Below are 16,511 nucleotides of genomic sequence, written 5' to 3'. Positions count from 1 at the left end.
ACACAATTCCAGGCATATAGATAATAAAGAAATACTCTCTTGTTTACACAGTATTCTCACGGTAAAATACCTGCATGCAAAGGCGTCAGACACAGTTGATAAACCCTCAAGTCGCTTGCCCACTCCCATCAGTGTCATAAGGAAATGACAAAACAAAAAGTTTTTCCACAAGTCGTGCCACAGAATTCAACAAGTTCTGTTACCCCGTGGAGTGGATACCCAGTGCGGAGATCATCTTGCACACCCCCATTCCTATACTTCTGTATGTGACATCTGTGTGAGTTTATTTCACTACATTGATTTCATACAACTGACTGCTATATACACTCCACTCCAATGAGTTGAGTGACAGGGAGTCACGAGACTGCCTGATACAAGTCCTACATCACCAACAGCACTTAAGAGCGACTAGTGTGCACTGTTGCTTTTGTAAATGTGTGATCGCATGATGAAGCCACAATCTCTCGTTTGAAGTAGTTCTACCGTCGGAAACAACTTGCCCTTGTCAGAACAGATAACTGGCTCGACATCTGAACTTTTTGTGATAACATCCGGTGTATTATATCTACGTACACTTTACGCCACTTGAGATACGACACCGGCAGATGTTGAATACAGCCACTGTTTACGAAGCAAACTAATGGTGCCCGACAAATGCCTGGACGGTATAAAAGCGGCCTCGCCGCCCGCGCCTCGGCCCCTACCTCCGCCATGACGCGCACAGTCCTGGTCATCGCCGCGGCGTGTCTGCTGGCGCCGCCGTCGCTGGGGGCTCCGTGGGTCAGGACTCGCGACCACGGGCGCATCGTCAACGGCACGGCGGCCGACATCGCCGACTTCCCCTGGATGGTCTTCGTGCAGATCCTGGACAACATCGGGTGCGGCGCATCGATCATCAGCAGCACGTGGGCGCTGACGGCGGCCAAGAGTTGGCCAACACCCATACGAGCTTGCGTGTCGGCTCGTCCAGCTGCGCCAGTGGCGGCGTTCTCCTCGACGTCACCCAGATGATCATGCACGAAGACTTCCAGACCACCACTCTAGCACACCCTGAGATCGACTACGGCGTCGGAGTCGTCCAGGTGAGCCGACATTTAGGGTACGGTCAGATGCATTTGTGGTGCGACCTCACTGCTCAGCGGCATGGCCCGCAAATGATGAAACGAGCCCGTTGAATATTACTGGCATATTTAGCCTGCACCATCACTGCTTGCATCCTTCTCGCTAGGATCCTAGCCAGACGAGGTTTATGTTTGGAATAAAAAGTGGTTCAAATGTCTCTGAGCACTATGGGACTTAACAACTGAGGTCATCAGTCCCCTAGAACTTAGAACTACTTGAACCTAACTAACCTAAGGACATCACACACATGCACGCCCAAAGCAGGATTCGAAACTGCGACCATAGCAGTCACGCTGTTCCGAAGTCAAGTGCCTAGAACCGCTCAGCCACATTGATATTGACTGGGACAAATATCTCACGAAATATGCATCAAACGAAAGAACTAGAAAGAACGAAACTCGTCTAGTTTGAAGGGGGAAACCAGATGGCGCTATGGGTGGCCCGCTAGATGGCGCTGCCATAGGTCAAACCGACACGAACTTCGTTTTTTTTAAAATAGGAACCCACATTTTTTATTACATATTCGTGTAGTACGTAAAGAACTATGAATGTTTTAGTTGGACCACTTTTTTCGCTTTGTGATAGATGGCGCTGTAATAGTCACAAACGTATAAGTACATGGTATCACGTAACATTCCACCAGTGCGGACGGTATTTGCTTCGTGATACATTACCCACGTTAAAATGGACCGTTTACCAATTGCGGAAAAGGTCGACATCGTGTTGATGTACGGCTATTGTGATCAAAATGCCCAATGCGTGTGTGCTATGTACGCTGTTCGGTATCCTGGACGACATCATCCTAGTGTTCGGACCGTTCGCCAGATAGTTACGTTATTTAAGGAAACCGGAAACGTTCAGCCACATGTGAAACGTCAACCACGACCTGCAACAAAAGATGATGCCCAAGTAGGTGTTTTAGCTGCTGTTGCGGCTAATCCGCACGTCAGTAGCAGACAAATTGCGCCAGAATCGGGAATCTCAAAACGTCAGTTGGTTCGTTGGTTGTTTGAGGTTTAAGGGACCAAACAGCAAGGTCATCAGTCCCTTGTTTCAAATATGCTCCATTCTGCTAATGGGACGTCTCAGTAAAGTCATAACAATAAAACGGAAAAAGGGAAAGACGTAAAAGGGCAGTCACGTTGTCATTGGTAAAAAAAAAACAAAATGAGAGAAGTCGGCAAGGGAACGAACCCAACACTACGCTGAAGCAGCATAGGCAAGACCACCTGTGACTTAAAAGGTACAACTGCTATAATGTAGAAAGTACGTATGGGAATAGAAAGACTAACCAAGCCTTAAAAAAAAAAAAAAAAAAAAAAAAAAAAAAGAGTAAAAACAGAGTAAAAGGGGAAGAAAAGAGGATTTAGGTCAGGGAGGTGAATCGGGAATCTCCGAACACTGCCTACAGTGGGAGACATCCAAACACTCACCGCCCTGCCCCAACACCAGAGAGAGATTAAAAACCTTAAAACTGAGAATAAAAACCACTTTCCCGGAGGAAACCGAGAACCTGAGAGATCATCCGGGAATCGTCAGCCAACATCAAAAGTAAAGTGTAGGGGAGTCTGTACTTAGCACGCAGAGCCAAAAGAAGGGGGCATTCAACCAAAATGTGGGCTACTGACTGGAAGGCTCCACAACCACATAGTGGGGGTGGCTCATCACGCAAAAGAAAACCATGGGTCAGCCTGGTATGGCCAATGCGGAGACGACACAGTGTGGTCGAGTCCTTTCGGGAGAGGCGAAAGGAAGAACGCCACAGGCCTGGTGTCACCTTAATTGCACGAAGTTTATTAGACAGGGGAGTAGCCTCCCAAGAATGGGCTCATGACTGTGCGAAGTGGGATTTGATGTGAAGCCGTAAATCCGCTGCAGGAGGGGTCTCAGAAAATGGGGGGTAAGTAACTGCTCCCCCAGCCAAACGATCAGCGAGCTCATTACCCAGGATACCCACATGGCCAGGGATCCAAAGGAAGTCAATGGAACAAGCAGCACGGTGAATATCAGTGAGATGGTCACGGATGGCAGAGACCAAGGGATGGTGCGAAAAACACCAGTCAATAGCAAGAAGGCCGCTCATCGAGTCCGTACATAACAAAACGTGGTTGTGTTGGGATTGTTTAATAAAGGTAAGGGCCTGGGAAATTGGCATCAATTCCGCAGTAAACACCCCACATGTAGGTGGCAGCAGATGACTTTCCGTTCCAACAGAGGTCGTGAAGGCATAACCAACATGATCAGCAGATTTAGAGCCATCAGTGTAAAAAACAACAGCATCCCGAAACTCCCATAGAATTTGGCGGAAAAAGGAACGGAACACCACTGGGGGGATGGAATCTTTCGGACCTCGGCGGAGATCCATCCGAATTCGAGGCCGAGGAACTAACCAAGGTGGGGTGGAGGGGAGGGAGCGAGGAAGACAGGACAAAGAAGGAAGCTGAAAATCACGGCAAAGAGACGCAAGGCGCAGCCCAACCGGTAAACCCGCCTGAGGGCGGGAGTCGGGTGGGCGACGTCCATGGCCTGGGAACAGGATAGAATAGGAAGGATGAGTGGGTGAGGAACGGATTGTGAGTGCATAAGACACCAGAAGCTGGGACCGCCGAACAGAAAGGGGGGGGGGGGGGGGATCCCACCTTCAACCAGGAGACTATCAACAGGGCTAGTAGGGAAGGCACCAGTGGCCCAACGGATACCACGATGGTGAACTGGATCCAGCACGTGCAGTGTGTAAGGAGCAGCTGAACCATAAACTTGACAACCATAGTCCAAGCGAGACAGAACTAGAGCATGATAAAGACGGAGGAGGAGGGAACGGTCCGCACCCCAAGAGGAGTGGGCAAGGAAGCGAAGGACATTGAGTTTACGGAAACATCCTACCTTCAGGAGTCTGATATGGGGCAGCCAAGTGAGCTTGTTGTCGAAAAGAAGACCCAGGAAACGAAACTGTGGGACCACAGGCAATCGTGCAGCGAGATAGAGCTCTGAATCAGGGTGGATCATAGTACGGCGACAGAAGTGGACCACTCGCGATTTTAAAGGAGAGAATTGAAACCCATGTGAGAGGGTCCATCCAGAGGCACGCCGTATAGCCACCTGGAGCTGCCATTCTGCAGATGCCATCGAGGAGGAACTAATCCAAATGCAGAAATCATCCACTTACAGGGCAGGGGCGACCAAGGGACCGACAGAGGCCACAAGTCCATCGATAGCAATGAGGAAAAGGACACTCAAGACAGAACCCTGTGGGATGTCCGTCTCCTGGGTCCGTGGAGAACTAAAAGCAGTACCAACTCGAACTCTGAACGACCGATGGATCATGAACTGGCGGATAAAAATCGGGAGTGGGCCCCGAAGACCCCACTGATGAAGGGTAAGTAAGATGTGATGGCGCCAGGCCGTGTCATAGGCCTTGCAAAGCTCAAGAAACACTGCAACCAAATGGCGGCGCTGGGAAAAAGCCTGCCGAACTGCGGATTCCAAGCGAAGTAAATGATCGATTGGAGAACGTCCCTCTCGAAAGCCACACTGGTAAGGGGACAATAGATCCCGAGATTCGAGGACCCAATTGAGCCGACGGGCTACCATCCATTCAAGTAACTTACAAACAACATTGGTCAAACTAATTGGCCGATAGCTGTCAACAGATAGGGGTTCTTACCAGGCTTAAGGACAGGAACCACAATACTATCCCTCCATTGAGAAGGGAAGTCACCCTGGAGCCAGATACGGTTAAACACCCGAAGAAGATGGTGCCATTGTGGAGCACTGAGATGTTGAAGCAGTTGGTTATGAATGGAATCTGGGCCAGGGGCCGTATCACGAGAAGAAGATAGAGCAGAAAGAAATTCCCATTCAGTAAAAGGTTCGTTGTAAGATTCTGACTCACAAGTGGTGAAACATAAGGTGGGAGCTTCAGCCCGCTGTTTTTGATGAAGGAAAGCGGCTGGATAGGAGGCTGACGCTGATGCCACTGCAAAATGGGTCGCAAGATGTTCTACAAGAACTAATGGGTCCGTACAAATGCCATCTGGGAGGTGAAGGCCTGGGAGGGTGGACTGCTGATGGCAACCTTGGAGAGAGCGAAGTGTAGCCCATACCTGTGACAGAGGGACAGTAGAACCAAGGGAAGAAACAAATCGTTCCCAACATATCCGCTTGCTCTGTTTGATTAAATAACGGGCTTTAGCGCGAAGGCGTTTAACCCTTTGTTTCCTGACATAAGAAAAAAATTTACTTTTTAACATTTTCTTTGCAGAATTTATGCTATTGTGGCCTCAAATGACGGTAGGATTTTTTGTCAAATTTTATTTTATTTTCCACAACTTTTTTCCCCCTGGTACTCAGAAGTACCGTCAGACTCCATGGACAGAATCACAACATGCGCAGAAAAATGCTCCAATTTTTATAACTTGTACTTTATTCCACATAAATATTAAATATTTTTACATTAGAAAATTAATTAACAGAAATATGATATTTCTGAATTTCTTTTTTTTTAATTTCGCATAAATTTATTCTAGAGCAACTTCACAATACATAGTAACTTAGCTATACAATTTTGACAGTATATACATATCACATATTTAGCTATAACTCATGAAATTGTAGGAAACAGTTCTTTTTCTCATTGCAGCACAAATACACTTTACATGTACTACATTGTGAATGTGGTCTCGACTGAATCTTATTTTTCGCACACATTTCGCATCGTCCTCTTTTACAACTGAACACTACAAAATGGTTTCCTCGGTTGCCAAGACGTACATCCATCGGAACAGAAAAGTTATCCTTCCTTCTCTTTGGGAGAGTTATTTCATCTTTACCAGAGTTTCTCTTTTTGAGATTTGGCACTTGCTGTTCATTCATTAGCCCTAGTGCCACAGAACGCCTGAATTCCAGCAGTGGCAGTGCCCCATGTAGATCACTGAAAATGATGTAAGCATTGACAAAAGCAATTTCTATTGCTCCCCAGAAGAGACGGTGCCACCATTTCTTTGATCGCTTGTCAAGACCATAAGTTGAACGTAATCTGTCTGCATGATCCACACCACACATGTTTTTATTGTAATCACATACAATAACTGGACATGGTATAGTCGTACTAGTTCCATCTTTCTGTTTTCTTGTCACTACGCTCTGTTCAGTGCCATGGAAGTTTGACGCAAAATACGGTACTTTATTTTCCTTCCATTGAAATACTGTTAGGTCTAAAGATGACTCTCTGTGATTTGATTTAGACATTTTTCTTTAGGTAAATTCCCGGGCAAACCTTTCCTGTTTGTTCTAATTGTTCCACAGGCAAATGTATTTACGGATTTCTGTGTGAGAAAAAGTGGACAGAACAACTAGTGAGAGGTAACGCATTGCTGCTACAATAAAGTGTTCGCACAACCTGAGGGTACTAATAGGTCCGCCTTATATTTTCCACTTTATCTCATTCACTTGTAACGTAATGCTTCAAACTACTATAAAAAAACAAAGAAGGTAAGTAGGTACAATGGAAAACTCAACGGAAGTTTCAATAAATTACGCACAAATTCAGGCAAAACCATGGAAACAAGCACTTACAATCTTCTGTTTTCACAGCAGCACGCGAAAAACAATTTCAAGCTGTGACCGCCTGAGAGGTCTATGTATTGCACAATAACATCTATGAAACAGTAGAGCAGAGTTACTGTTACGTACCGACAGGCTCTCAGATCACGAAACTGCACCATGAGAAAATACTGAGAGTCTAACCTTACTGGTACTTTTAAGTACCGTCAGGCAACAAAGGGTTAAAGGTAGTAAGGCTGGCTACGGATGGGTGCCTCTTAAAGTGTTGCAAAGATCGACGGCGATCACGGATGGCAATGGCAATGGCCGTACTCGACCACGGGACTTGCCGACGACGAAATGGTCCAGATGAGCGCGGGACAGCAAGGCTAGCAGCGCGAACAATCGCGTCAGACACGTCACGTAGGACGTCGTCAATACAACCCGACAAAGAGGGAGAAAACACGACCTGTGCAGTGTATAGAGGCCAATCGGCGCGTTGGAAAGACCAACGAGGTAACCTGTCCATCGGGGAGCGGGAAGGGAGCGTGATAATCAACGGGAAATGGTCACTATCACAAAGGTCGTCGTGTGGCGACCAGTGTAATGAAGGAAGGAGAGAGGGAGAAGAAAGAGAAAGATCAATGGCAGAAAAGGTACCATGACCGGCACTGAAATGAGTAGGGGAGCCATCATTAAGAAGGCACAGGTCGTGGTCAGCAATAAATTGGTCTATAAGGAGACCTCGTCTAGATGGAAAGGCACTGCCCCACAAAGGATGATGAGCATTAAAATCCCCAAGGAGGAGGAAGGGAGGAGGAAGTTGCTAAAGAAGGGCGGTTAAGGCAGCAGGTGTAAGAGTCCTGTCCGGAGGGAGATAAAGATTGCAAAGTGTGACTGCAGAGTCTAGGTGGACCCTAACAGCAACCGCTTCCAATGTAGTTTGAAGAGGAATCCACATGCTAGCAATGTCTGTACGGACCAACGTACAAAGGTCACCAGAAGCCCGAAGGGGTCCGACCCAATTTCGACAGAAAACACGGAACACACGGAGGGTCGGTGAGTGAGCATCAGTAAAATGGGATTCCTGGAGAACCACACAAGCTGCAGAGTAGGACGAAAGAAGGGATTTCAATTCCAGAAGGTGACGATAGTATCCATTACAATTTCATTGGAGAACTACAGAACGATGAGTTAAATGGGGGCTGAACACGCTAAATCCAGTCATACCGCCGGGTCCCACCTGTCACCGACAAGGAGGGGGCGACATCCATGAACGACAGGTCAGAATCCGGTTGTGAAGTCGGGGGAGGGACCTCCGGTGACACCAGAGGCTCTTTGTCCCGGGACTTATGTTTCTTCTTCTTTTCAGGCTGAGATCGAGGAGGGCTGTGTGGCATAAAGGAGACAGCTGCAGCAAGATCAGGAACAGAAAGAGACCGGGCAACCTGGGAGCCGACAGACCGCAGCTCTCGAGGTCGTCGCGCGGCAGCAGACCTTTGGCCTGGAAGGTGCCGGGAAAGGGCATCCCGGGAGAGGCGCCCTTGACCGGCAGACGCTGAAGGAAGGGGACACTTCTCCGGCTGGGGAGGGGGAGCAGCGCCCATAGGAGAAGGTGTGGGAGCCGCAGGGGAGGGGAGAGGAGAGGGGTCCGGGATGGGGGTAAGGAAGGGGGAGGAAGGGGTGAAGATGTAACCAAGGCGTAACTAGATGTCATGGACACAGGGTGAAGTCGTGCATATTTCTTACGGGCCTCTGTGTAGGGTAAACGATCGAGGGACTTATACTCCTGTATCTTTTTTTCCTTCTTATATACTGGACAATCTGGTGAACGTGGAGAATGACTACCATGACAATTTACACATACAGGAGGGGGAACACAGGGACTCCCCTCATGGAGTGGACGTCCACAGTCACCACAGAGAGGAGCCTGGGAACAGCAGGAAGACATGTGGCCAAAACGCAAGCACTTAAAACACCTCATAGGAGGTGGGATGTACGGCTTCACATCACAGCGATAGACCATAATCATAACTTTCTCAGGGAGGGTATCCCCTTCAAAGGCCAGGATAAAGGCACCAGTATCAATACGATTGTCTTTAGGACCCTTCTGAACACGCCGAACAAAGTGAACACCCCGCCGTCCGAGATTATCCCGAAGTTCCTCATCAGTTTGAAGGATGAGGTGCCTGTGAATAATCACACCTTGTACCATATTTAGAGACTGGTGGGGGGTAATGGACACAGGAATTGTGCCAAGATGGGTACAGGCACAAAGGCCCGCAGATTGGGCAGCTGAAGTAGTTTTTATCAGCAACGAACCCGACCGCATCTTGCTCAGGGAGTCCACTTCGCCAAACTTGTCTTCAATGTGTTCCACAAAGAATAAAGGTTTGACACTGGTGAAAGTATCTCCATCAGTCCTGGTGCAAACTAGATAACGGGGGAAAGGTTTTGCCCCTGGACAACGGGCCTGACCCTCTTCCCAGTGGGTAGCCATGGAAGGGAAGGCCGAAGGGGCAAGAGAAGCAGCATTTGAGGAATCAGTTCCAGGCAGAGAGACGGCCGCAGAAGAACGGCCAGAGTTCTGGACCCGTATGCGTTTCATTTGCACAGCGTCTGCCCTGATACCACCCACTCCGATCAGGGGCTCTCCTCACAGGCGCCACCCAGCCACAGCAAGGGCCGTCTGGCACGGCAGCCATTGCCAGGAGTTCTGATGCTCCAGGATGACGAGCAACCACTCCAAGGCATGCATGAGGAGGTCACAGCTCAGGTATCAGAAGTGTGATCCCTGTGTGTTCAGGGGGCTCAACCAAAAGGGTACATAGCGACCCCACCACACGGGCTGGCTACCGTGCTGGCTATGCACCCTAGTATCAGACAACGACGTGAAAGAAAAGGTGGAATGTACTAGGAGGGCACACGTCGGAGACACTAGGTAAGGTGCTATTCCCCAAATGGCTCACACTACGGAGGAGAAATTTTGTAATGGAGGTCAAACCCCAGAGGGGGACCAAGGAATGCCAAAAGGAGGAGATGATTATGCAACAAAGCCGAATTGGAAAACCAACAGAACCAGGAGGATAGCGGGGCCAACATAAGCAGGGACACCAAGAGATGGAGAGGTGAGGGTGAGGGGAAAGGAGCAAGGAGGGGAAAGGATGGGAAGGGAAAGGAAATGCAGCCCTGGAGAGAAAGAAGGCTGCAATGGCTCGGGGCCCCGTGCTCGCCACGCACGTATCCACAAAAGACTTGTGGACCCCCTGGGGGGGGTTGAGAATGCTACATCAACATCGGTTGCACCCGTACCATATTTCTATGCACCAGGAATTGCATGCCCCACTGGGCACAACAGAAATTACGGGACGATGACAGATTTTGCACGCGTTCTATTTAGCGACGAAGCGTCATTCAGCAACAGCGGTAACGTAAACCGGCATAACATGCACTATTGGGCAACGGAAAATCCACGGTGGCTGCGACAAGTGTAACATCAGCGACCCTGGTGGGTTAATGTATGGTGCGGCATTATGGGAGGAAGGATAATTGGCCCCCATTTTATCGATGGCAGTCTAAGTGGTGCAGTGTATGCTGATTTCCTACGTAATGTTCTACCGATGATCGTGATCCACCGACAACGCCTGACAACATGCGACAGCGTATTGTCAATGCATGTGCGAACATTACGGATGGCTAACTACTCGCTGTTGAGAGGAATGTCGTTACACGTATTGCCAAATGCATTAAGGCTCACGGACATCATTTTGAGCATTTATTGCATTAATATGGTATTTACAGGTAATTACGCTGTAACAGCATGCGTTCACAGAAATTATAAGTTCACAAAGGTACATGTATCACATCGGAGCAACCGAAATAAAATGTGCAAACGTACCTACGTTCTGTATTTTAATTTAAAAAACCTACCTGTTACCAACTGTTCGTCTAAAATTGTGAGCCATGTGTTTGTGACTATTACAGCGCCCTCTATCACAAAGCGAAAAGAGTGGTCCAACTACAACATTCATATTTCTTTACGTACTACTCGAATATGTAATAAAAATGGGGGTTCCTATTTAAAAAAATGCAGTTGATATCCGTTTGACCTACGGCAACGCCATCTAGCGGGCCGCCCATAGCGCCATCTTGTTTCCCCCTTCAAGCTAGACAAGTTTCGTTCTTTGTAGTTTTTTCGTTTGACGCTTAATTCGTGTGATATTTGTCCCGGTTGCGATCAACGGACCACGCTGTATATATGTTCCATATTCTGTGACAGTCCTTTTTGGTATGGAACTCACGCACTTGAAGAGTCCTCCAGGCCAGTGATTTGTAAGCAATTTCCTTTGTAACCTGGACACAGATAGTGACATTCGTTTGTAGAGTGACAGCTAAATGTGGCGATTTCGACAGGTGCGTATTTGGACACGAAGATGCCTAGGACAGGAAGCATAGTGATCGTCACAACCTCTTCGTGCTTGAATAGCAGTAGGTGTAACAATCTTTCGAAACTGTTTCTTCTTTCACCTTATTTATGGTTACCTTTTTTTTCGATATGTCAGCACGAAAATCTACAAATGGCAGTACATGAGGTAGATGTGGATAAAAACTGACGAAATGTTGTTGGAGAGCGAAAAGGATTACGAAATGATGGACCGATACTCCACAGAAATGACGTTAGTAATATTGTGCCGATTCTTCATATCTATTTTGGCTCAACAATACTTAAAATGAACTGGAACATGTGTTGCGATACTTGCAACTGTCTGAAAAAATGCTCTGGGTAACTTTTGAGATGTTGTTAGAACTGATGAAAGTATCTGAACTGTGGGTAGTCCATGGGAATTACACCCCGATGTCTTAACACGTGTCCAAACACTTCTCAGTGTCTTTCATACATTCCTTCCCTCAACAATTCTCCAGAGGACCTCCTCATTCCTTATCTTCCAATCCATGTTTCACTATTCTACAATACTGTGCTCCAAACGTACATTCTTAGAAATTTTTTCTTTATATTAAGGCCTGTGTTTGCTGCTAGCAGACTTCCGTTGGCTGCGAAAGCTCTTTTTGCCAGTGCTAGTCTCTTTTTCATATTGTCCTTGCTCCATCTTCATGGGTTATTTTGCTGCCTATGTATCATATTTGATTAACTTCGTCTACTTCATGATCTCATTTCTTCTACTCGCATTACTTCTGTCTTTCTTAGATTTGCTCTCCATTCACATTCTGTATTAACTGTTCCGTTCAACACATCCTGTAACTCTTCTAAACTTTCACTGAGGATAGCAAAGTCATCAACAAAGCTTGGCAATGATGTCATTTAAAATTGAATTTTAATCTTGTCAATGAACCTTTCTTTTATTTCCATCATTGCTTCTCCTATTACAGCCTTAACAGTAGAGAAGAAAACTACATCCATGTCTTAAGCCTTTTTAATACTTTTTTAATACATGCACATCGTTATTGGTCGACCACTCTAACTGTTCTCTGTTGGTTTTTGTACATATTGTGTACTTCCCATCTTTTCCTACCGCTTACCACTATTTTTCTGATTTAGAACATGTTCCACCATTTTACATTGTTGAACTTTTTTTTCCATGTCAACAAATCCAATGAACGTGTCTTGATTTTTCTTCAGTCTTGCTTCCATCATCAACCTCAACGTCAGAGCTGCCTCCTTGGTGCCTTTACCTTTTCTAAAGTAAACGGATCGCCATCCAATTCTTTCTTTTCTATTCTTCTTTATATTATACTTGTCAGTAACTTGAACACTTGAGCTTTTAAAACATTTGAGCTATAATAATTGCAGTTGTCCCATCCTGCTACATCCAGAATTGCGTAGATGATGTTTTTCCGAAAGTCTTATCGTATGTCTCCGGTCTCATACTTGTAAGTAGCACCAACGTGAATAGTAGTTTTGTTGCCAATCCTCCCAACGATTTTAAAAATTCCGATGGAATGTTATCTATTCCTTCCATGTTATTTAATCTTAAGTCGTCCAAACGTTTTTTTAAATCTGATTCTAGCAGTGGATCTCCTGCATTTTCCCTGTTGAATCCTTTTTCTTCTTCTGTCACGTCACCAGGCAAGTCCACCACCTCGTACAGGTCTTCATCTACTCGCTCTTTCCTCTGTTTTTTCACTAGCAGTGGCAGCAACTTCAAATTTATTCAGAGAAGTTTTTCGAAGAACTGCATGAGTTGCAAAAACGTCAAAATTTATTTTAAACATTGTTGAACCAAAATAGTAAAATATATTATCATTCAACCTAATGTTATTAACGTAATCTCTGTAGATAAGTGATTAGCAGGCTAACATTAAACTATACCTTTCACAAATCACTTAGCTCACAAAAATCTTCGCTACTCAAGCTACAGCAATACAGCGAGCGCCACTACTGCCAGCTAAATAAAAGATTCAAAGTACTGAAGGCACTAACTACTGATAGGCATAGTTCGCAAATGAAAGATTTTGATAGAGAACAACCAATGTATTTACCTCAATAGTCATAATATATGTAGCAGTTCATGACAAATTTCAAAACTCCGCCATCTCTCTCCCCACATCCACCACTGCTGGCGGCTCACCTCCAACTGCGCAACGCTACGTGCTGTTCACAGCCAGCTGCCTAACACTACAATGGCGAGTATTACAACAATGCAAAGCAGCCACAGACCGCACACAGCACAGCCAGTGATTTTCATACAGAGGTGGAGCTACCAATAAAAAAACCTAAACAGCCTACTTACATAGCCCCCATGCTCCCCACAAAAAATTTTACAAATTGTTTTGGGCACTGGGCAATACATATTTGTTAAAATTTTTCATAATCGTAATTACAATAACAAAAAAATCAAATGCACACACTTATTGATACAATGTTGGTCAAAAGCTAAAATTTTCTCACAGTCCATAAAGATAGTCCTGATCATTCATCATAATAGTAATTACAGTTTTTTTTTCACAAAGTCTCATGAGTAAAGGAAATTGCACACAGATGTAGTGGATTTCCATGCAGTCTTGAAGAAGTAGTGTTGTCCTTCCAACGGAAAGACAGTGCTGACTCTTGACATGCTGACAGGTAATGGGCCACAACAGAGCAAACCCACAGCGGAGTCAATCGTAAATTTGAAGAATATCGTTTGGTAGGTCATCACAGAGCAGACCCACTGCAGTCCTGGTAGAGATTACGGTATTGGTGGGCCACCAGAGGTGCAGACCCACTGCAGTCCTGGTAGAGATTGTGGTATTGGTGGGCCACCAGAGGCGCAGACCCACTGCAGTCCTTGTAGAAATAATGGTACTGGTGAGTCATCAAAGATGCAGACCCACTGTAGTCCTTGTAGAGATAATGGTATTGGTGGGCCACCAGAGGCGCAGACCCACCGCAGTCCTTGTAGAGATGGCCAGCAGCCATCTGTTGTGACTGTGCAGGTGTACAATCACCATTGAAGAGTCTTGCGGATAATATAGCAAGTCCATAACCAGCACTTGTGCACTCACAAAGTTTTTGGAATTGTCCTTAGAACCAGCAATGCTGTTATCCAGTCCCTTGCTGAATTATTAACACACATGCAAACACTAACAGTCTCTACTTCTCACATATTGTCCATATACTATGACCAACAGAAACGTGTGCAGTGAAATGTAACTTACAGGTTGCTTAATTTGATGAACTGGTTGGTGTCAATTACAATTTTATAACATGAGAATACAATAACAAAGGTACAAAATACATCATTAAAGAACATAACAATACAGATAACATTTGTAGTACAGGCTTTACAAAAGAATTGAACTAACATATACATCAGTGTTACAGGAATTATGACATAAGTAAATACATAAAAGATCAGAATAACTTTTGAAACATCAACTTTACACATGAGCATTAAAACAAAACAGAATAAATAATGTCTAAGCATATTTACAAGGTAAATAACATATTATTAATGCCAATTATATTTGAGGATAACAGTATTCCTCATCATAGTGAATGTAGCTTAGTATTAGAAGAAAAAAAAATTCTATGAAACTACACAGAGACAGGAAGAAAAAAAATACACAAGGGTACACAAACATATAGTGGGATAACACAAAAGGAAAGGACAGGGTTTGTTTTCAGTGTAACATTTGGTACTGCAGTCCAACCCAAATCTTCACTCCATAGATCTTTCGTCTTATTTCAACCTTTGCTTCCACCAAAAAAAATCCTATCCAAGCATGCTTTCTGTATTTATTTCACATATTTCTTACCTCATTATTTATTTCCAAGAAAATCCTACCTATACCTGCTTTCTGTACTTTTTTCGTATAACTTCTCAATGCATTTCTTCCAATTCATCGCAACTCATCCTCTTCTATAGTCTACCCCCTCTTAAACTAACTTAAATCTACTGAGCTCAGATGCTAAACTAAGGGACGAGGCAATGCAGCAGCACAAAACAATTAACACAAACAGCAATGACAAAATATTCAAATTCGCAAAGCAAGCAGCAATATTACAACTAATATATGGCAATGAGCAGCAAACAAGAAAAATAAATCAGTAGTAAAATGGCTTAACAGAATAATACAAAGTGAAATTTAGTAGCACTATACCTGGCAAACAGCAAAAAAAAATGCAAAATTTATATCTAAACATGACATAGCTCAAGCAGAAAAAATATTACACTAAAGATGGCCATGTCTAATACCTATGTGACATCTTAGCACTAGAGTGATGCATCACGAGAACTAACACTAGCAGATAAGTTACCAAATCGTAAAGAAATTATTAATGCAATTCCTGTGAAGGGAAATGTCTATTTATGTGCCCTCGTTTTCTTGGAAGTAGATCATAAATTTCTTATTGACTGGATCTGTAGGCATAAAATAACTATATTAGTACATATATTAAATTTTATTTTAACCAATGCTGCAGTGCAGCTAGAAACTAGATATTAAAGAAAATGAGCAAATATGTACAAAGGACGGCATGAAACATCATTCATTAGCGATATGGCATTTCATAAGGCAGTAAAAATTCCCTCAATTCCCGAGAAAGACGCTTGTCATAATCAGGTGTGCAGATGTAAGTATCTTTCCAAGTAATGAGCGTGTCGTATTTGCGGTGCTTTCTACAAAGGAATGTCAATAGCGAGGATAATGGCCTCTTCTTTTTTTTGCACCTAATGGCTTTCTTTTGTCAGACGTCTACCTCTCAGCTGGGCGCCCAAAACGCATTACGCCAAGGTCACTTACCTTTCTTGCTGAAATATTTACGATGGCAGTTTCCGCTACAGTGACAGTCTCATATAAAAATATTTCACAGGTCAAGAATTTGGGTTACAAATCTGTAGAAAGAAAGTCCTATTGATATAACAGTGTCCAAAAAATTTTCGTCGGCATTGTAATACATTCACACATTTACATACATTTCATAACTCTTGAAGTACGATTCTTGGTTTCCAACAACCTTTTTCACAAACCAGAGTCCCTAACCACTACTCATTATTCCTTACCTTATTCGTCGACACTTCTTCAATATTTTATGATAACAGATATGCAGCATACTCAAATAACTCATATAGCATCAGCTTATTGATCATAAACATACCGCAACCGCATAATACACATAGTCATCGTAATAATAGCATCATAACACCTCAGTCAAATCTCAAAAACGTCGTAGCTTCCTCCAATAATTTCAAAACCTAAAAAAAATTCTCTGCTCATGTCAAAAGTTTCATCCACCTCAAACGTACTTTAAAAATCGTGATCCCATACCAAATATATCATTCAAAGCTCTCATAATATCACAATGGGTCCGAAAAAATATGAAGGGTTCACAAAGTACAGACGAAATA

The 16,511-nt window shown here is 44.5% G+C and overlaps 1 protein-coding gene across 1 annotated transcript in view; it reads left to right on the top strand.

Annotated features, from left to right (window-relative positions):
- The first annotated feature begins 1,013 nt into the window (after positions 1-1,013).
- LOC126203542 (uncharacterized) overlaps positions 1,014-16,511 on the top strand; it is a 63,495-nt gene continuing 47,997 nt past the window's right edge. The window contains exon 1 of the mRNA XM_049937866.1: positions 1,014-1,082. Within this exon, the coding sequence (XP_049793823.1) occupies positions 1,014-1,082 (69 nt within the window). The remainder of the gene's footprint in view (positions 1,083-16,511) is intronic.

This window comes from Schistocerca nitens, chromosome 9 (assembly GCF_023898315.1).
Source record: "Schistocerca nitens isolate TAMUIC-IGC-003100 chromosome 9, iqSchNite1.1, whole genome shotgun sequence".
Lineage (NCBI taxonomy): Eukaryota > Metazoa > Arthropoda > Insecta > Orthoptera > Acrididae > Schistocerca > Schistocerca nitens.
Note: the sequence above shows the minus strand (reverse complement) of the source record. Positions and strands in the feature narration are given on the sequence as shown.